Below are 22,917 nucleotides of genomic sequence, written 5' to 3'. Positions count from 1 at the left end.
AAATGCATAAGAAAATTCTCAATCGATAATCCCAACGGGAGAGGGAAAAACAAAAGTTGCCACTACTACTACTCGAGCGGAACCCACAATGGGTCTAACTCGAGAGAAGATTAGAGAGATGATCCGAAAGGAGAAGGAAATAATAAAGAGTGCAGATATTGGCACAGTGGCAACACAAGCTGTTAGGAGAATTCAAAAATCTCCCTTTACAACGGAGATCTTGGCAGAACAAATCCCAAAGAAATTCATGCCACCACGTTTTACCTTACTTTGGGACAAAGGACCCAATAAAGCATTTATTCCATTTTTGACAAATGCTTGCACTGTGGGAAGGGAACGAGGGTTTAATGTGTAAGTTGTTCCCTTCTAGTTTACAACAAAATACACTAACCTGATTCCACAAGTTGCAGTTTGGATGAGAAACTTCTTTTGAGGAACTTTGTACACCCTTTGTAACACGATACATTAGCAACAAGAAGGTGGTGGAGACATGGACGCTCTGCTCAGCATGAGAATACAATTTGGGAAAAGCTTTAGAGAATTCACAAGAAGGTTTAGGGAAGAAGCGATGTCCTTGGAAGTTGCGACAAGAAAACAATAGTAATGGCGCTCAAACAATCTTTGCCATTTGGCTCAAGGTAGTAGGTCTCTTATGAAAAAGAGACCCAAGACACTAAGTGAACTGTTTGAAAGAGTAGAAAATACATCAGATTGGAAGATGATCCTTGGAATTCAGTCGGGAAAAGGAAGGTAATACACGCTATGGTGAAACCCAACTAAAAGCATTAATCACAATAATATAATAGGAAGAGATCATTTGAGCAGGACAGAGAGTGGAGGAGAGAAGAGACATATTTCTCTATGCCCCCTAGCGAAATTTTACCGCTCATCACGAACAAGCCTTACTTCGAGTGGTCAAGACCACTTCTTCGAGATCAGATAAATTGATATGAACGATACTACAAGTATCACAAGGTACAGGCTCATACCACCAACATGTACTAGGCCTTGAGATGGTTTCTGTAGAGATGAGTAGAGTAGGACAGATTGAGGGACCTGTCTAGAAGCTAAAAAGAGAATCCACCTCAAGACAAGAATCAGAGGACTAATCAGCTGCCTATTGAAATGTAGGATGGAAGAGAAACAATTATACACATTTTCCTAAAGTTAGAGCCTAAAAGGTCAGGCTTGAATAGGGCCGACAAAAAAACCAAAAGGCAACGAGCAAAGCACCTTGTCCATGCTTATATAATAAGAAGTGGGCCCACAGAGCAGACAAAGCCCTACGAAAAATAGACTGTCGCTTTCTCGAAAAAAATATTTGGAGGGGGTAGCAAGGCCCCCTTATGATGCATTGGTGGTAACCCTCCAGATGGGCTCTTTTACTGTGAAGAATATGTTAATTGATAGTGGTAATTCAGTTGACATCTTGTATGCTTCGACCTTTTTTAAGATGGGTCTTAGCAGAAGTGTGCTCACTCAGACAGGAACCCCTTTGATTGGGTTCGATAGGAGGACAAGCCAACCCTAGGGAGAGATAGTCTTTCTTGTATAGACAGGACCAATAACCTTGATGACTAGGTTTATGGTCGTCGAAACAAATTCCCCAACGTCACAAGGGATGTGGGATATACGAGGGGATCATGTAACAGCCCAGGTGTGTATGCTAGGCAAAGAAGAGTTCTCCAAAAGAATATTTAGAAATAGTAGTTATAGTGGGAGGAAATCGATCCTGGAGAACATCCAGATGGTGGATGTAAGGGAACGTAAGCAAATTGGAATAGAAGAAGAATTGGCCTCAAGAAAGCTGAAAGAGCTAACAGACTGCCTAAGGAGAAACCGAGATGTTTTTGGGTGGGTAGAATTTAACAAATCTTCTCTTTAGGTAGGGTAGGATTGAACGTAAGCAATTCCGAGATATAAGGGAACGTAAGCAAATTGGAATAGAAGAAGAATTGGGCCTCAAGAAAGCTGAAAGAACTAACAGACTGCCTGAGGAGAAACCGAGATGTTTTTGGGTGGGTAGAATTGAACAGATCTATTGGAATTTAACAGATCTTCTCTTTAGGTAGGGTAGAATTGAACTTCATGAAGTAGTATAAAAAATTCCAACATTGTTGCAAACTTCAATTGAGAACTTAAAAGGCTCAATATTGCTCTTAAAGGAATTCTTTATAATCAAGAGGATCTAACCATGGTTGATTAACTTTTAACATGCCCTTAGGCTACCACTTGGCATGGGAGGTCAACTGGTGGTTTCATGCTCACAACCCTTGAGCACATGCTAGGGAACAAGGAATTGATTAGGTGTGAAAGTGGTCATCATCCATATGGACCAAAGTCAACACTAGTTGACTAGGCCAACTGATCTTGGGTATAACTTAAATTCTTAAATTTATAATAAATCAATATCTTATAGACATATTTGACTTTGGTCAACCTATGCTGACTTGGTTGACCTATTCTGGAAATTCATCTTTGCATCCCTTAACTGAGCTTAATTCTTTTTAGATTTCAACTTGTTGATATATCATTTCGATTATCTTTCCAAGATCCAACCAATGGTACGTTCGTTTTTTTAAAACTACATTTCCCTTATATTTTTGTCTTAATGATGTTTTCCCCCTCACAGTCGTTTTTTTGTAAATTCTTCCAAATGTAATTTCCCTGACAAATCTTTCGATACACCAACCTTTTATCCAAAACTATTTAACTACAACTTCCATACTCTCTGGCCTCTAACGCATTATTGAAATATTTTCTCGGGATTCATAATGTTTCAAACAGATTGTCAAATTATCCTCTCCTAAAAAAAATTTATCTTCGAAATTTCAATTATTCTTTCAAGTTTTCTTTATTCATTCTACTTATGCAAAAGCAATTCCCTTATCTTTTTTTATAAAAAGCTTTTAACCACGTTGGACCCTCCGGTGCCACCATCCAAACTCATTAGAAATTTTACTATTTCGGGGCCACTGCAAGTATCGTGCGATGCCACCATACAAACGATACTTAGGGAATGAAATTGGTTTCTTTTCTCCATTTTTCTCTTTCTCTATGTTTTCTCTACTCCTTTCCTTATCTTAGTGGTCCCCTCTCTTATTCAAACTTCTACATTCTCCCACAATGATGTTTCCTCGGTTTATTTTCTTTCTATTATCCTTAATTATACCTTTGCTTCTCATGGAAAAACGTAAAAATCCTAGTAGAGGTAGGTTTCGACCATAAAGGTTCAACATCTACTTATCAAAATCTAATATTTTGTTCCAAGAACAAAACATAATTTACAAAGTTTTTGTCAAATTTTCAAATCCATTTATCTTTTACGTCACATTGAATTAAACTACAAAAATTATATGATGTCAATATATTTACTTAAAGCTTTCATTTCTAAAAACCAATTTTTACGTTTAGATAACTTTGAAAAATTACTATATATGCTTTTATCTCATTTTCCAAGTCTTTTCTACTCAACCAAAACTATCATATAGAATTGGTTGATGTCTGAGAATCACAAAAACTTTCTAGAAAATATATACTTTGATAGATACGTACGAGGATAGATATTTTATCGATAGATTGATGGATGGATAGAGAGAACTTATTTCCCGACTGAATTAAGAGACAATGCCTTTAGAATTATATAGCGATTACGCCACACGATGCATGAAAGATAGATAAATGGATGGATATTTCATGTTCCCAAGCTCACGTGAGATATGATAGATGGATGGATTGATTAACAGATGGACGGCATTGGCAGATACTACCATATCTTATTTATATTTTTGATATAAAAACTATATATATATATAAACAAAAGTATTTTTGTTTATTATAAAAGGGTGGTAAAAAACCTAAGAAGAGTAACACGTTGCTATTCTTCCAAAAGTAGAGGGTCAATCTAGGATAACACTTGATATTTTATTCTCTTGGGTAATATGGGATATCCTAGAGAGTATTATAGCTCATGAGGTCTAAGAATTACTCTTTTTTTTCTTGGGGAACCTATGTGTGTAAAAACGGTCTTTCTATAGTGTAGATATATTTTGAAATTCACATATATTACCTCTTGATAGGCTTACACGTGAGGAGTTTCTCCTAGGCTAGTTAGTGATCAGTAAAAAGTCTATAATCATCAAATGGTCAACCTTACTATTAGTTGAACTTAGTATTGGGTCTTGGTCAATGACCAATCTGAGCTAGAGAAATTGTCACCTACCATGGTATGCTAGACCAGTCACAAAATCAGATAAAAATGGTGGGATTTCATGCTCGAGATTACATATTGTTATATTGATTTTCTATATTTGGGATGGTTATATCAACATATTCCTCAATACTCTTATCAATTACATTATCGTATATGTGTTATGTATCTCCTTATTATATGTCGATGGACAAGAATTTTACATGTAAAGTATAATGAGATGATTACTTTGTTAAATAATTTGATTGATAGACCATTACTTATTATATTTGTTTTATTTTTCTTATTTCAATTAATCTTTATTCAAATGCTACACTATATCAAAATCTACATGATTTAAACTTCTGAATGATTATATGTGGTATGCTATAACTAGTGTTAGAACAATAGATTACCTGTTGGATAACTCCAATTACTCAGCCTACTATTCACCTTCTAGATTTTACAATTGTCGAAGAGACATTTATTGAGGATGAGGTTTATGAGAAGGCACCCTAGGCTGAATATGTGGATGAGCAGCCACCTCCGTTAGTTTGAGTCATCTTAGAGTCTTAGTAGTTATTTATTTTATATTTCAGATTGAAACTATTATATTAAGGCACTGTGTGCCAATTTATATTTAGTACCGTCATCTAGTTATGTCTTATTTCAGTGAGTATGATTCTTATTTTGAGACTTAAGGATTTTGGATCATAATTTGATTGTTATTAACTTTCACATTTTGTTAACGTTTGGTATTATTTATATCTTTTCGCTACTTCATAATTGTTTATTAAGATTTATTTTTATTATTATTATATGTTATCATGGGATAGGATGGTTAATCATTCATTGAGATCTAACATAGGAATCATTGGGATTCGTGTTAGATTTTGGAGCGTGACAATTATATTCTCCATGGTACGGGTGAAGTTGACAAAAGTCAAGTACGATCGTTTTATGCTTCGATTTCCAATATTTTTTTTGTACCACCATCTTCGACGATACCAACTACATGACCCGAAATCATCTTATTCACCATGTTATCGCTTAAATACTTGTTGACTTTATGAGAATTACCTACACCAGTCGTCGACTTCTCGATGTTGACTATGAAGATGATGTACTGAGGGCTACTATGAATGAATTCCTTTGTGGAGATCTTATTGTAGTCTGGTATCGTGACAATGTTTTGCTTGCTACTAGGATACTTTCACACTTTCGAGTATTGCAACACATTCTCATGAAAAATGTCTATCTAAAATAGGGTAACACTACCCAACTTACATCCCGAATGGTACACATTATATATCAGATCTCCCTGGGTGAGTATCTCTATCTCCCTATACTTGCTATGGAGCACATTATCTCAGTTGTAATAGGAGACGCAAAAAAACATGGACATGTAATTTGGTCACACACTGAGTAGGTTGGCTACCCATTTCGGGTTTCCAGTGGGTACCAGACCTATTGTGATAGGGGAGACCTTGGGTGATGATAATCTAAAGAAGATGGGTCTAGTGGTTCTCAGTACTTCAACAATTTGGCCAATTCATACTCCCCCTGAGGCTAATTTTGTGCCAAAGCCGGCTCCACAGGATGTTCCTCTAGTTGTGGTGTCTGACTTGGAATCGTGGTTTACTGTATGAGAGCAATAGAAGCAGCAATTTCACCATGAATTTTAAAGCCATGCTACTAGCACTGGGTCAAGGTTGCAGAAGATACAATGTTGTATTTGTAATTTGGTTTATGCCATGAATTGTCGAGGTGATGACATTGCCTGCCCTACCAGTAGTAGCGAGTCCAGGAGCTCTCAGTAGTTTATGCACGGTAGTTGCTGGTAGCATAGGTTTGGTTAGGTTTTTTTTTTCATAGCCGATAGTTTTGAACATCTCTTGGACTATAGGTAGGCGTTTGGATAGGACTCCTTGGCTACTTCTGACTCTTGCGGGGAGTTAGAAGTCGTTTGGATGCGTTTGGATGAACAACTCCTTCGAAGAATTACTCCGCACAAGAGCAAGAAATTATTCTTTGTGAAGAAGTCAAGAAAACCTATTTCTCAAAACTCATCTTGCGGGGAGTCAAAATCTAACGGTTCGTTTTATCAAAATACCCTTAATTTTATTAATTTTCTATGAAAATATTCCTAATTCATTTGCCCTTAAATCAAACGAAAGAAACCTTTATTAATATTTAAATTTTTTTTTTTTTTTAATTTTGAGTATAATGGATTTAAACACATTATATTAATATTTAATATTTAAAATATTATATTATATTAATATTTATTATATTATATTAATATTTATTATATTATATTAATATTTATAATTAAAATGTCAAAAACAATATAGTTTGAAGGCATATTATGACACTAAAAAACAATCTGTCAATTTTTTTAAAATTTTTGAGTATAATGGATTTAAACACATTATTTTAATACTTAATATTTAAAATATTATATTATATTATATTATATTAATATTTATTATATTATATTATATTAATATTTATAGTTAAAATGTCAAAAACAATATAGTTTGAAAGCATATTGTGACACTAAAAGACAAAAAATAATAACTGGTATAAGGGTATTTTGATCTTTTTTCTAGAAGTCATGAGAAGTCAGTATGGTTTTCAAACAGACTTCCAGCACAAAAGTACTTCTTCTAGTACTTCACAGAGTTAATTGCCAAACGCCCTTTCTGCACAGAATTACTTTTCCAGCTCCTCCATAGAGTACTTCAGCTCCTGTTCTTTGGAACAGTAGTTCTGCTTCTGGTATCCAAACAGGCCCTAGGTTTCTAGGTAAGTAGTTTGGAATCTCGAATACTTCTTTCTAGAAACTATTGGGTTTACTTGTGACTATATGATTACATGTGTGGTTTATGTTTTATTATTGTTGTAGCTTTCGATTTATCTGTTGCACGACTCATTTGTCGTAAATATCTACATTTTGTAACTAAGATAATTTAGATTGAACTTAAAGGTGCAATCAAATTTATAAACTTAAAACACTTCAAATTCTTCAAACGGTATTTATACAAACATATGGGATATGACTCCTATCAGGGCGGAGCTAGTAAGGAGCTGGTAGGGGCAATTGCCCCCACAAAACTTTGAGAAACCCCTATATTTCCAACAAATTACATGCCCCATTTGTCCCCACTCCCTCACCTCACTCCCCATTTGCCCCCACACCCTCATCTCCCTCCAATTTTTGCCCTCACACCCTCACCTCCCTCCAATGGTATTTTCAAGCACAAATAATTTTCCCACCATTCAAGTTCTTCAACTATACAACTACACATAGGAACATAATTTTCCCACCATTCAAGTTCTTCAACTATACAACTACACATAGTTTGCCACCACTACAAGAAAATCTTGGCTCCGCCCTGACTCCTATATAACAAAATTCGAGAATTCTTCCAACCCATCTCGATCCTACTACGATAATGTCAACTAATTTGTACATCCTTGACACTCATCACGTTTTTAAATTTTTACATATTTACATCCCCACAGTGTTACTTGTCCTTGATTATCTTCTAGCCATCAACGCGATTCTTGGCATATGAGTCTTTGCTTACTTCCTTTGAACTATTATTATCACCAAAAATTTCTCCATTGGACCTCCCTAGGCATACTAGTAACTTCATGTTAGGTTAATCAAATTAAAAAGAAGAATCCAAAATGACCGTGTTTAGGAATTTCATAATGGATGATTTCCAGCCCTCAGTTATGAAAGCTCAGAACAATTTGAATGTTTTTTACGAGCCTTGGCTGGTTTGGACTCCAACTTTCATCTCGATTGGCCGTAGATCTTATATTCCGATGAAATTTTTAACGTATGACTGGCTACTAAGTATTGGATGAATTTTTCAGATGTACTAATTTCTTTCCGGGTTTTTCAACCAATAGGCCACCAAAATGAAATAATCAGATCCACGATGGTAGACCCAAAATTGACTAATAGGTTTCAGATACTCATTCCTTAATTCAATCCTTCCAAGCAGTATTGGACCAAAGTATCCCCATTTTTTTTACCATGCTAAAACAGAGATTCAAATCCCCTTCTGAACGGACTTGCTTTACTCGGAAAATTTGCTTGAACAAAATCTTAACAGTTGAAAACCGTCACAAAAGTATAATTTCGAGTTATTAAGATAACTGTGAAACCAAAGCAAAATAGATGGTCAGACAAGGACAAGGATTACTATCAATTTATTCAAACCCCCCCCCCCCCTCTAACTTTACTTGATAAACCATAACAGAAAATAGATAAATCAAATGTCGACCCCAATTTTTTTTCTTTTTTCTGCCAAAATTGCCAAATTTTTTGGTATAAGGCTTTGATGATGAGATCTCTTGCAGTTCTATTGATTAAACAGAATACTTGCTTCTAACCATTACCTTGGCAAGTGAGGGAACTGGTGAACGAGAATGTAGTGAGAGTCCTATATGCATCTTGCCTTGTATGCTTCCCATCCTTGAAGACGGTACTCTCGAGCAACATCAGCAGGGTTCACAGCCTTTATAATTCCTCGGCCGACAATTATGATATCGCTACCTCTATCACGGATGACCTGAGACACAATTCACATCACATTTAATGAAAGCTGCTACAAGTTCATATAAATCCTACTGGTCAAAAGGACAATGCTTATCCAAATCGTTAAAGCTATTCAACCTGTAAAAACAAAAGCATTAATTTGTATTACAGTCTTCTTTGAATTTATATGCATCTAACATCGAAAGAATTTATTTTACGTTGCAGAATATTGAGAAGCGCATGGAAGTGGCTTTATGTTGGGAGTGGAGAATCATAAAAACTAGAAATTGGATTATTTTATGGCTGGAAGCAAGAGTGATAACAGGATTTCAGAGCGGTAGTGGCTTGACGGATAGAAGATTCCTGCTACTAGGCATGGAACAAAAGAAACTAGCATTATTATAGTAGAATAAATTTGTGTTTGTTTTTCTCATTTTTCTTAGAGCATCTCCAACCCATGCCTCTATAATGCTCCTCCAAAAGAGCATATTCCCTATATTTGGAGGACTCTCTCTCTAAACTTTTTTGAACTCCAACTTACCCCCTCCTCTAAAATACAATTCATTTTGATTTATGAATGATTTATCACCATTAGATTTTATTTTTCTGTAAATACTTAAATCTAATAGATACACATCACCGATAAAGCTCATTTTTGGTATGCAGGTTCAACAATGGATGAATTATATATCCATACAGTTGGTCAATCTAAATCTATACCATATGGCCTAAAATAAATGGACACATTAATCAATCATTTACCAATAATTTTTCTCTCATTGACACCTCAATCACTCACTAATTCCAACCCCCCCCCCCCCCCTCTCTCAAAAAAAAAAAAACTTCGTCAATCATTCATCAATTTTCCTCCCATTTTTTTTTTTTAATAAAAGCCAACATACCACTAAACAACATCATCTCATTCCCACCCAAATTTCTTGAAACCCTCTCATAAACATGAATTTTGGAGCAGGTCACTCTCACATATCTTCTTCAGATTCCAATGACGATCGATACTTTCTACCACCCTCCCCAGATTATGCAACAGAAATGCTAGAGTGAGAAGAGAAACAAGCAATTTTAACTCATTTATACACCTTCATTGCCCAAGCTCTCAAAGAGGACGACCCACCAAAACATGGAGGTTCAGTTCCTGAACATATAGTAGTCAATCATTAATGTCATATTCGACTATGGAATGACTACTTTTCCGAGAGACACAGTTATGGTGAAATTCATTTCCGCAGACAATATCGAATGCATCAAGGTTTATTCCTCTGTATCATCGCCGTTTTCACCGATCATGACAACTTTTTTGTACAAAAGAGGGATCCTCTTGGAAGACTCAGACTTTCTCTTCTGCCAAAAATAACAACTGAGTTCTGAATGATGGTGTAGGGAGGAGCTGCAGATTCTACATGCAAATCGGTGAGCCCACTGCAATTTTATGTATTAAAAAGTTTGGTCGAGCAGTTGTAGAGATATTTGGGAAGGAATATTTGAGATCACACAACGTTGATGATGTTGCAAGAATACTCCAGAAAGGTGAAGATCGTGGCTTCCCAAGAATGCTCGGGAGTCTTGATTGTATGCATTAGATATTACAAAAATCTAACAATTTTACATCAAGACTCCCTAGCATTCCTAAGAATTCTGCCCTAGAGTTTATGTTAAAAATCTGGTTCTAGGGTAAAATCCCAAGAAATAAGAGTAATGAAGAATTTCTATCTCAAGCAAAACAAACTAGAAACTTTAATCTAGATTTGAGATTAATGGAAATCAATAGCAAACACTAAAATTAAGAATCAATATGGGGCTCGTATGCACAAAAAAACAAAGAAAGAGGAGAAATGTCTCTTCTTTTATTAATCAATCTTAAAAAAAAAAAAAACCAACTTCACTAAATTTGTTTATTGGAAATCTTTATATAGATAACTCCATAACAACTTCGAAACCTTCTAAAATACTAAAAAATAACTTCCTAGTCCATCTATAACATATTACTAACCTTCTAATCCTATGAGAACTCAATTTGAACATCTAAAAGGACTTTTAATTATAACCTAAAGAATATAAACGAATTTTAAACATAAAACAAATTAAAAACTAACTAGGAAAAGAAATTTTCTAAAATTGAAATAGAAACTAACTAGGACTACTTAAACAACTTAAAACATAAAAACTCAATAAAAGAAAGAGTCTTAAGAGAAGTTGGACTAGGTCTTGAGGATTGGTCAAAGTTTGGGTCAAGTTGATTCGGTTAATGATGCTGATTTATTTCTTAGATGTTTCTTAACTCGATCATACGCATTGAGATAAGTGTTGGCAAACCTATCTACATCATTTTTGCCAGGCAAACTATTGTGTGTTATGCTGTGGCGATGTGAAATCAGCGACTTACACTTAGGTGCACTGTTGAATGGCTCATGGGGTTTGGATGCATTTCTTGAGTTTATTTGGAGGATGCCTTTGCGCATCCTTAAGGGCCCTTTCATATCTTGGCTAGAACTGCAGAACTACTTCTTGGGGACTAAAAGGTCGCTATGGGGTATCACTCACTTTGCAATCTGTTGAGGTCTATGGAAAGAGCGAAATGGCAGAATTTTAGAAGGGAAGGCTATGGAAACAAAAGGCATTCTCCTTTCAATCCTTGGTTTGTTATTCTTGTGGTCAAAAACTATTCAGAAACCTAGTGGTCTTTTCTTTCAGGATTTTGTAGGGAGGTGGGATGTAGTGTGTTGTATTGGGAGAGAGTAGTGCCTTTGTACTGGATCTCTGCCGGTGGGCCACCTCAGCCAACCGTGCTTTCTTATTAATTAATTCCGCTTCTTTGATTATCAAAAAATAAATAAACCCCATCCATCCAAAAATAATGTCATTAATTTATCGATATAAAAAAAAAACCATTAATCAATCTATAAAAGAAAAGCCATGGGTTGGAGATGCTCTTAACCATTATATTTACGGGAATCCCCCTATTGAAATGTCAGTCAATTAGGGGGCCAACATCTTCCAAATGTTATTATTACCATGGTTTAAAGTTTTGCTCTGTTTAAGAATGTCTCGGCTGTTTCAGCCAAGACTGGAAAGAAAAATTAGAGACCTGCTATTGGCACCCCAACTTTTACTTATTACACCCCAATTAAAAATAAAGAAAATGAGTGAATGGTTGGGAATAAGTAAAAGTTGGGGTGCAAATAGAAGCTCCCATTTTTTTTCTGCTATATTTCTATTTTTGGGGTTTAGAATTTTATATAAAAGCCTAATCTTTTTTTTTTGTATAGCTAAAATATGAGCCTGATCATAATTGTAAACAACCACTGAAATTGTAAACAACCACTGAAATTGTTTCAACAAATGTAATAAGGTTTTGTACTGTGTTGAGATTATAATTTGAGCCAAACCTTCGTACTGTTTCAAGAGGGTGTTTTAATCATTAATTGGGGTGTGATAAATAATTTAAGAAAATAAGTAAAAGTTGGGGTGCCAATAGCAGCTCTAAAAATTTATCCTGTCACATTAATGTTTCAGGATTCTAAGGGATGGTCTTGGAATGCTTTGTATTGTCTCGGACGAGACACATTAATCAAGCCTTGATTATTAACACAATAACAAGTCACAACAACTAAGGATGATAATAACAATTCTCCTGATATTGGTTTTGCCAGACACGGTGCTATCTCAGGATCAAGTCACTAGACATAGAGAGATAAAAATAGAAAAGTAAAACAAAGTGTGTAGTGGGAATGAACTCACAGAATAAGGAGTGTTGTATTGTTGACCGAGTGCATCACCTCCAGTAACCAATTGAACTCCAGGAGTTGCATGAATCAACCCTGGATGACCTGGCCCACCTTGCCATGATGCCGGATTGACCGAGATGAAACCAACCACAAAATCTGCATGATCTTCTGCAATTTTCACAGCTGCAGCCGTGTAATCTCCCTTTGCAAGGTTACCAGAGGAGCTCATTTCTGCTAGCAGTAGCAGACCCCTACCACGAGGCAACCCCTAGATATAGTACCAGAGTTCATAAAAAATAAATAAAATCTCAAGATCAGCATTACAAATCTTCACTATTATAATGAGAGATGGCACAGTAGAAGTCATTCAACACCAAAATTTGAGAGGCCCTAAATGCCCCCACTTTTTTATTTAAATTTAAAATAATTAGAGTCATTTTGGTAAAAATCAAGAAAATTGCAACTTATAATCACGTTGATTAATTTTCAAAATAACGAAAGTGTACTTTTTACTATGTAATCTTCAAAAACCCTTTAACCAATATTTTAAATTACAAATAAGCCCTTTTGATACATGTGCACATGGTTCAACACCAAAATTTGAGAGGTTCTAAATGCCCCCACTTTTTTATTTAAATTTAAAATAATTAGAGTCATTTTGGTAAAAATCAAGAAAATTGCAACTTATAATCACGTTGATTAATTTTCAAAATAACGAAAGTGTACTTTTTACTATGTAATCTTCAAAAACCCTTTAACCAATATTTTAAATTACAAATAAGCCCTTTTGATACATGTACACATGCCACCTTCTAGTAATTTATAAAGATATTACAGCCAAGTTTCAATGTACCTTCAATTTCAGGCCATCCACAATGCCTGGACCGGAGATAATGTGTGCATTAACAATGTCCGCCCAGTCCAATATGCGAAAGATACCTCTGCAAACAATAGAATCAACAACCTTAAACAGCAAGAACAAGGAAGAAAAATGATGAACAAACCGATACAACATAAGCCACATCAACAAATATAAAAATGGGATAAAAGAAGGATGCTCACCCTTCATACTGCATGGTAACTGTATTTCCAATGTCAGCAAACTTACGATCTTCAAAGATCAAGAAATTATGTCTTTCTGCAATCTTTAATACAAATAAGCCAATCAGCTCATAGCATAGACTCCGATGAACAAATTAACAATAAAAAAAAGTGGCCGATTGTACCTGCAACCTCAATCTGAATGACAAGGCTAGGATAGCTGGTGTAATTATTCATCTTAGAAAATAGTAACCAGGTGTGTTAACTGAGAACAGCTCATTATGGTAAAGTGTTTGTATTAAGACCTACCGACATAGAGACATATCAACATGTCAAATGGGCCCACATCAACATGAATGATACTGCATGGACTCTTAACGTTATAATTGTCGCATTTCCTATTGTTACTATCGGTAAGTTTCTTAACTCCTAGCAATTTCCTAACTTGTTTGACCAGGAAAAATTATATAACTAGTATTTGTAACAAAGCTTACTGTGAAAAAACCTAGAATGGAAATTGAACTGCACAAGAGGGGGAGGAGCGGTTCCATAAGGGCAGATGGTATAGAAACTTTGCTATCTCCTAGCATGAAAGACAGCAAAAGTACCTAACCCTCGCACAACAAAGCCCATCTAAACAAAAAGTTCTCAAAGAATGCACCTTTAAACTCAGGACAAAGCATGCACCGATAGAAAAGCAACCCAAGGACCTCTAACAAAATATCCTACCTTAAAGAAACTGCATCCTTAATCCCGAAGAACAATGAATGGCCCAACTCTGGAAAAGAGCCAACAACGAACTAGGAATCAAAAAGGGCAGAAAGGGAGACCAAAGAGAAGCGGAGAGCTCAAAGTGAAGTAAGAAGTGGTCCACTGACTGTCTTTTGTTTTTTGTTTTTTTGTTTTTTTTTTTTTATAGGTAAAGATAATTTCATTAAAACTGGTCCACCGACTCCGGACTTAATAAGGAAATGCACTTTCGAAGGAACCTTTGAACCTCAGATGAACCGGAAGGGAAATGAACAATGAGAGTTGGAGAGGCCACCAAAAAGGTGAAGCGAAAGAGCTAACAAAGAAGATATTACTTTTAGTGCAAGTCCACTCCCTCCCATCAACTTCTGTGACGTTTCTATGCACAAGATCAAGCTGATTTGTTAGGTCAACGAGGCTCTGGGACCTCCCAATAATTGAAGTTCCTCATGAATCCAAAATCCCACCCAGGATAAAGCATGGCCTCATGCTTAATCTATCAAACTAAATAAAGCAGGGCTCCATGTATGACTAAAAGCCATGGTTGGAGAAATGAACAACCTCCAGAAATAATGAATACTATGCTACAAATGTAGCCATTAAAATCAGTCCATAAATAGCCCTGCTGGAAATTGCTATTTCTTTTAAACAAGGAATTGTTGGCTGTTAAAATTTCTTAGTAAATGAAAGCTAACTTTATTTAGTAGGTTGAGAAATTCAAAATTTTACAAAACCACCACAGAGAAAGCAAAACAGAAAGATGAATACCACGCTACAAATGTAGCCATTCAAATCAGTCCAAAAAGGGCTCTGCTGGAATTGGCTATTTCTTTTAAACAAAGAACTGTTGGCTTCTCAGATTGGCACCACATATTGTTGGCTGTTGTATTTAACAGATTGAAAATTTTCACAAAACAACCACAGAGAAAACAAAACAGAGATAAGGATATTGAAATGGATGAATGCAAGGCTAAGAAGGATAAAACTGGAAATGAATGCACTCATGAATATGCACAAGGAGCCCCAATAAGTAGTAAACTAATTGAAAGTCAATTGAGACGGTTTGTTAATGTACAATAAGGACCAATAAGAACACCAATTAAAAAAATGTGCCAAGTTAAAGGTTTTGAAAGATCAGAAAGGAAATGCATTTAAGGTAGTGAAGTCAAATTTGATGACTCTTGAATTAAAAGAAGAGACAGATCTGAAGAGAAATGAATAGAGGAGCAAGACACAAACAGTCGACCCCAGATTTTGGGGACAAGGCTTTGATGATGATGAACAGATATACCACATAACATGTTATCCATCTTGCATAAGGCTTTGTTCGCATGGATATATTTTCAAATTTTATTTATCTAATTTTAAACTTTATATGTACGATATCATCAACAAATCGTGTTCCACCATTTATTTTTATATAAAGCCATGAATTGAATAGATAATATTATTGGAAATAATGTTTATTGTTTATTATTTTTTTCTCTTCTATTATTTCTATGTAAGGGCGTTTACATCCATTTACTCTATTATATATATATATTTGCCAAGCTCTCATTATGAGACTTGACAATCACTTTTCCATAATTCGTATTGGTATCAGAGCCCTAAAGGACCCATCGACGACTCCTCGGATTTTCCTTTTTGACTTTTGGGACCTTGAACTCTCTTCTCTTCTCCCCTTCTCTCTCTTTCATCTTGATGCAGTTTATCGTATTCTTTGTTACTTTAAATCTCGTCTTGGTTTTAGACTTTTCTACTCGTCTACTACCCAACCACATTTGTTTCATTTCACTGATGCTGATTATACTAGTTCTCTTACAGATAGGAAATCTACCTCTGATTTCTGTACTGTACTTTCCATGGTAGTAACATGATCTCATGGAAAAGTAAGAAACAGAATGTAATTTCCCGCTCTTCTATTGAAGTTGAGTATCGGACTATGGCCCTTGGCACTTGTGAGCTTATTTGGCTTAGATCTTTACTGACGGAGCTGGGATTTCCTATCTTTGGTTCTTCCACTTTACTTTGTGATAACAAATCTACCATCATGCTTACCTCTGACTCAGTTCTTGATGAAAGGTCCAAGCATATAGAGGTTGATGTTCACTTTCTCAAAGAAAATGTTCAATCTAGTGCTCTTCAAACAATCTTTGTTTCTTCTTCAAATCAACTTGCCGATATGCTTATGAAGTTTGTTGGTCATTATGCCACTAACTCTTATCTTGTCAAGCTGGGCTTAGTTGATATATTTTCACCAGCTTGAGGGGGAGTATTGGAAATAATGTTTAATGTTTATTATTTTTCTCTCTTATATTATTTTTATGTAAGGGCATTTACATCCATTTACTCTTTTATTAATATATATCTACCAAGTTCTCATTATGAGACTTGACAATCACTTTTCTATAATTCTTCTTGGTATCAAAGTGGGCCTTTCTTTCCTCTACGTCACCCAGTTCATATCTCCACGTGCTTTGGCCCAGTCTGGCCCACATGTGCAGGGGCGTGTTAAGTTTAGTCTCACATTAGACACTCATTGCCTTGTCTCTCTCCTAATAAGCTCTTGAGCCTCTCCACTCATTGTCAATTGGTTTTGAGTTGGACCCCCAAACTTATCATATCATGTTAACCAACCACCTACTCCAAAAGACCGATCTATTGGAGAAGGGGAGAACTATGAATATAAGAGGGTCACGGGGCTTAACTGGGGTATGTCTCACCCGAGAGTAAAAGAAAATATACACTCAACACTCCCCCTCACCCATAAGGGTGGAAAGATTCGAACATGTGACCTATACGAACCAATGCACCGATATCATGTTAACCAACCAACTACTCCAAAAGACCGATCTATTGGAGAAGGGGAGAACTATGAATATAAGAGGGTCACGATGCTTAACTGGGGTATGACTCACCTGAGAGTGAAGGAAAATATACACTCAACACATATAACATCAGAAGGTGCCAACGTGCCAAGTTGGTTAAAGACTGTGAGTGTTAACATCAAAGATTTGCAAGGTTACCTATGTTCTTTTTCCTTGTTCTTATTGGTAAAAGCAAACGGTTCCCTAAGTTTCAAAACCAGCAAAACATGCATTTACCTGAGTTATCTTACAGAAATAGAAGATGATCCTTCTTCGTTGCTTTGGTAAACAAATGAAGACACCTTGCACTGCATAAGAAAATTGAAACAGAACAAAAGTGCTATTGTGCTAATATGAAATGCTCAGGCTTAGAAAATGTACCGAGCGCAGCTGAGAACCAAATTCTGGTGTAAAATCGGGTAATATGTCCACATGGGTTTTCAGTAAGCAAATTTCTGGTCCAACCTGCACAACAAAAAAAAGGCAGAATTTTTACACTTTTTAATGATGTCATAACCTCCATATATGTGAGATGGAATTTGTTCCCTTTAGCAACTTTGTTTTGAGTGTAGCAAAGCCAAAGCCCCTTTCTGACAAACCAAAAAGAATTTCAAGCTTCAAACCGTTGAATAAATAAAAAAGAATTTTAATGCCCAAATCAGTAATCAAACAAATAAAATGGGCCAAAACCAAAATTCGGGTTTCACCAACATAAAGGAAACAAGAGCAAAGTAATACATTTAAAAAGGGAGATGGAATCAGATCTAAGATACAAAGAACCACTATGTCCTTGTGTTTAGGTCCCAGATGACAAACTCCCAAAAGTGACAAATAATCAAGTAGTTGTCACTGAATCTGCTTGATTTAAGTCATGATTCCTAAAGCTGTTGAACCAAATGTTGTCATAACTGTCTATGATCGTCCACAACCCAGCCTGCAACTATTCTCTAACATTCACCCTCATCTTTAGACAGCACCTAAACTCACATGCCCCCCTTGATGCCATACAAATCAAAGTAAGCTATTGCATAATTTCACTATGCCGTTAGAGGCTTGCCTCGGGTGTGCCACCTTGCAGCTTTACTAAAAAGGCATAAATATTTGTTACACAACTAACTTTCTTTTATGTCACAGGATATTCCCACCCCCTTTGGAAGTGGAACTAATCCCCGCGGATATGTCCTACCACCACGAACAGGCACATAAAGTAAAGTCGCGAGAAGGGGGGAGACTCGTTCTCATGACCCTGGGCAGCACATCCAGGTTGCTATATCATTGCTCAACCACTCAGGTGTTATTAGGAAATTAACTCATCTACTCTGGTTTTAAAAAAGTGGATGTCTCAGGCCTTCTATGCCTTTTTAAAGTCTTGCTCCATGTGAGTGTACCATATGTTGGTGGTGGCAAGATGTGATTGATTAAACAGTTCAATTTTTTTCCATCAGTGTCCTGCCTCTTCCCTAATTCTCAGTGCAACAGTAAGCCGCCCTGCGATATGTGATATAAGCAAAAACATCCATTTCCTCATACAAAATGGATCAACATTTTTTTTAAACTGTTCCAAAATCTCTTTCTTCTCTCTTTTGCTAAGCAAGTGAATAAGTGATTATTAATTAGACGGGAAAGGATGGTTTTGAACCCAAGTCGTGGTATCAACACTCAAATTTTAACCATTGTAGCAAGCTAGCACCTTTACTCTTTCTAAGTTTCTCACTTTCACTAAATTTATCCTAATACTTATTTATGTCTATTTTTTATTGTTTATCAAACAGGCATGCCCATGAGGCTTATGTGTAATGCTTTGAGCCATTGAAGCATCTCGACCATGCCTCCATGTTCAAAAACCTTGATTGGCACCGTTATCACTTCTGTCTTTTATTTTTCTTCTGCATGGCAGAGCCCAAGGAATTCAATAACTTGAAATTCTGCTAATTACTTTATCCATCATGACTTACATGGCATAGCCAATACATACCTAAACCGGAGTCACTCAACACATACCCAACCAAACAAGATCACATATTTTTATAAAAATTACTTTTCTAGGAATTTTTACAAACAGTTTAGTGGTTTAGGACAAAGACTCTAAATTGTATCTTTCCTTAGTATTCATGAGATTCCAATTCAATTTCCAAGTACATAAAACAAGTAACTCAAAATAATTCAACTATTCTGCAAATGTAGAAAAATGCTGTCTTAGTATTTTCTTTAAAAATACATAACTAATTGTAGAAAAATGATAAATATATGAAACTTTTTGCAATAGAATGAAAAAAGAGGATTCAACTATCTTTTTCCAGAAATTATAAAAATTATGGTATTTTTACCACAAGTCTTGACTAAATTAAGTTTGAACTGTCACATTTTAATAATTGTTATCGACAGAAACATTTTAGTTTTTGAACCAAAGAACCAAGAAAATGAAATGGTTAAAAGGGTAGAGGTGTTGGCACATTGGTGAGGGGGTTCCGTTTTAGTTTTTGGACGAATGAATATTTGAAGGTTTTAAACTTTGGTTACTTCTTCTTCCCCTCTCAATAAATCTCTCACAACTTTGACCATAGGTAAATCAACTTTTCCGCTCAACTTTGGTTACTTTCCCATGCTCAACTTTTCCGTTTTAGTTCTTGGATGGGCCCTTTGGGTAAATCAACTTTCCCGCTTCTTTAAAGGGAATGAGATGGTTGATATAGGAGGTTTTAAAACTGGGGCAGCAGGTCGGTGGAAAGCGCTTAGCATTTCTTATTCACCTTAGTCACTCAAAAAATTGGCATTGACATAAAGGAGAGGGAGTTGGTGGGGCTTGAACATTGATCCCTATGGTTGCACGCCTCAACCCCATAGAAGCTTTCCAACGTGCAACAACGAAAATCAGGAGGCTACCCAGTTTCAAACACACAACCAGACTAGGGTTACCATGCTCCCTCTCCAACAAATACAAGATTAGGTCTTGGTCCCTTGACCAAAGTCAATGTCATTTACTCAAGACAAAAGTTGAAAAACCCACATTTTTTCTTATTCTCTCATTTCCCCTCGTCACCCCCCCCCCCCTGATTTCTCACTCCATTATCTCCCTCTCTCTCTCCTATTCTCTGTTCTTGTATCTCAGTACTCATTTTGTTTATCATCTCTTATCTATAATGGAGGTTTCCCAGTTCTTCTTCTTAGTCTCTCTTCTCCTTTGTTATCCACTAAAGTACCTCTTCAAACTGATCCAATACAACATAAGCAAGAAAAAAAATATATCACTAGGTCCACCCATCTTGACTAACTTCCAAGATACAACAGAAAATTCAGAACTCTGTCATTGCCTATGTTGATGCGATTCTCAATCTTTCCTTACCAGATGAAGGGGGAGGAAGCTCAATGAGTATGAAGATGTGACACTGTGCTTTGAATTTCTATAAATGGGTACCAAGGCTACGACCATTAGGTTGTGATGGATCATGGCCAGCCTAGTCAATTACGCAAAATACCATTGATAACTCAACCACAAATTTCATGTTATGCATATTACAAACATTCAAACTCATGATCAAGTACAATTAAAAAAAAAAAATTAATTCCATTGATTTTTCAAAAACCAACAGAGATTTCAAGATGACTATGTTGGACGAAACAATGAGAAGGTCGATTCACAGTGGACATAGAGCACTTGAAGTAACAACAAACGGTAGATAGGAAGCAAATATTAGCAATTAAATTCAAAAAAATAAAAAAGATAAATGAGCAGACCTTCTCAGCAATTGCAAGCAATTCCGCAGCAGTAGATACATCAGCAGCCAAACACAGATTACTCTCCTTCGCATCCATCACCTCAAAAAGCTTCTTCCCCGTTGGATTTCTCGCCATCTTTGCTCTCTCCAAATAAGAAACCCTAATCTTCTTGGGCTCCATTACCATAGTTGGAGCACAAACCCTTCGATTCTTCGCCAAGAACGCCTTAACTTCGCTCTCCGTCTCCTCCGAAACCTTCCCACTTTTCCTCAAAATCTCAATCATTTCCGTAAGTTTAATCATCGAATGCAATCGAATCCCATTCTCAGCAAGATTTTCTCTCCCCCCTTGTTCTCGATCAATGAGCACAACAGCATCTGTAACCTTCAAACCAACAGCCCTTAATGGCGCAGCGGTCTCTAATACCGAAGCCCCGCTCGTAACGAGATCTTCAACAATAAGACAGATTTGATTCTCTTTGAAGGAACCTTCGATGGCTTTTGAGGTTCCATAATCTTTGACTTCTTTGCGACGCATGACCATGGGAATGTTGCTGGAGATGGAAACACAGGTGGCGATGGGGAGAGCAGTGTAGGGGACACCACAGACGAGATCGAAGGAAGTTGAGGAGGAGATTGAAGAGGAGATGAGAAGGTGAGAGATTTGAGTGAGGAGAGATGGGTAAGAGACTATGAGGCGAAGATCTATGTAGATTGGAGAGAAGATGCCTGATTTGAGCTTGAAGTTTCCGAACTTTACTGCTTCAATGGCGTGGAGTTGCAGAATCAGAGACTCCATTGATGAGGATTTTACTCTCTCTCTCTGTTTCAGAGTTGAGTGGGGCGAAATGATAAACCACTAGTGGAAGGGAAAGGGATTAAGGGAATGAAATAATAAACCTCACCACCTCGAAGTGGAATGACCCTTTTGTTTCTTGTAATAATTAACATTTCCATTTTTCTAAAAAGGTGTTTAAAAATAGGGTGGCATACTCAATCGACTTAATGACGTGACAGGCTCACCATTTGATCTACCCTCTTCGGAATACACAACTACGATCCCCATAATAAGGTATAGTTTTGTATCCTGAGGAGAGTAGATGTAGGATTTTCGAGCCGATCACGTCAATTGATTATGTCACATGCTTAAGTCAGACTATCACGACTCATAAAAATAAGTTCAAAATCTATTAGGAATCATGGTTTCAAAACTCGTTTTAACATCTCTCGTCCATGAATGAGATCGAATTGTCTTAGACGAGTTTTTCGATATGTTTGAGTCGGTCTCCTTCAACAATGAGACAAATGAACCAGGATTTAAAATCTTGTCTGATAGATTTTACTTATCTATCTATATCGTTGGTGGATGATACCAAGGCGTATCAAACAAGCCATCCCGGTCTTGGATGAAATTTAAAATCATGGTAGGAATCTTGGGAAGGATGAACGGAGTATACGTGGCATGTTTTGATTGGATTTTATCGAACTGTTAAACAAGTTGTTTTGTACACGTCACAAAGCCCAAGAGTTCGACTTTGAAGTGAACAAGCTGCTTCAAAATTTTGAAGTGGACAAGCTACTTCAAAATTTTGAAGAAACCCTCCTCGTTACAAGACACACAACATTTTGAATTTATTTCACGCCATTTCCATCAAAATCTAGAATATCCCCTTGAAAATGCCACATGTAATCCAATAGAGAGAGTTCCTTCAAAATTTTGAAGTCGATAGGAGCTTCAAAGTTTTTTCCAACAACTTAAGAAACCGTTCTTGGTGGAAAAAACTTTGAAGTCGGGCTTCAAAATTTTGGTTGAACTCATTTCTTTGAATTATGTGGCATATTCAAAAAGGTATCCCTATAATGATGAAAAAGAAGTGGTGTGAAATAAATACCAAAACCACATGTCATGTTGCAAAGAAGGTTCTATCGAAATTTTGAAGCATCACAGGATCATGAAGATTTTCTTTTTAAATGCCCAAAGTTTTTTGCCAAAAAAAAAAAAAAAGGGGGGACTGACTAATTGCACATCACCTAATACTGATTGCACTTCAAACTA

General features: G+C 36.3%; 1 protein-coding gene across 1 annotated transcript; it reads right to left on the bottom strand.

Annotated features, from left to right (window-relative positions):
• Window positions 1-8,458: 8,458 nt before the first annotated feature.
• LOC147400424 (uridine 5'-monophosphate synthase / UMP synthase (PYRE-F) (UMPS)) lies at window positions 8,459-21,771 on the bottom strand. The gene is made up of 6 exons (XM_086446101.1): window positions 20,881-21,771; window positions 17,527-17,610; window positions 13,550-13,632; window positions 13,341-13,428; window positions 12,501-12,755; window positions 8,459-8,778 (listed from the first exon to the last, which is right to left on the bottom strand). Exons 1-6 carry the CDS (start codon window positions 21,658-21,660, stop codon window positions 8,650-8,652), a joined length of 1,419 nt encoding a protein of 472 aa, XP_086302227.1. The 5' UTR covers window positions 21,661-21,771; the 3' UTR covers window positions 8,459-8,649.
• Between the last annotated feature and the right edge of the window lie 1,146 nt (window positions 21,772-22,917).

The sequence above is a fragment of the Akebia trifoliata genome, chromosome 6 (genome assembly GCF_017979445.1).
Source record: "Akebia trifoliata isolate Shusen 1 chromosome 6, ASM1797944v1, whole genome shotgun sequence".
NCBI lineage: Eukaryota > Viridiplantae > Streptophyta > Magnoliopsida > Ranunculales > Lardizabalaceae > Akebia > Akebia trifoliata.
This window is presented reverse-complemented; position numbering and strand designations above follow the sequence as displayed.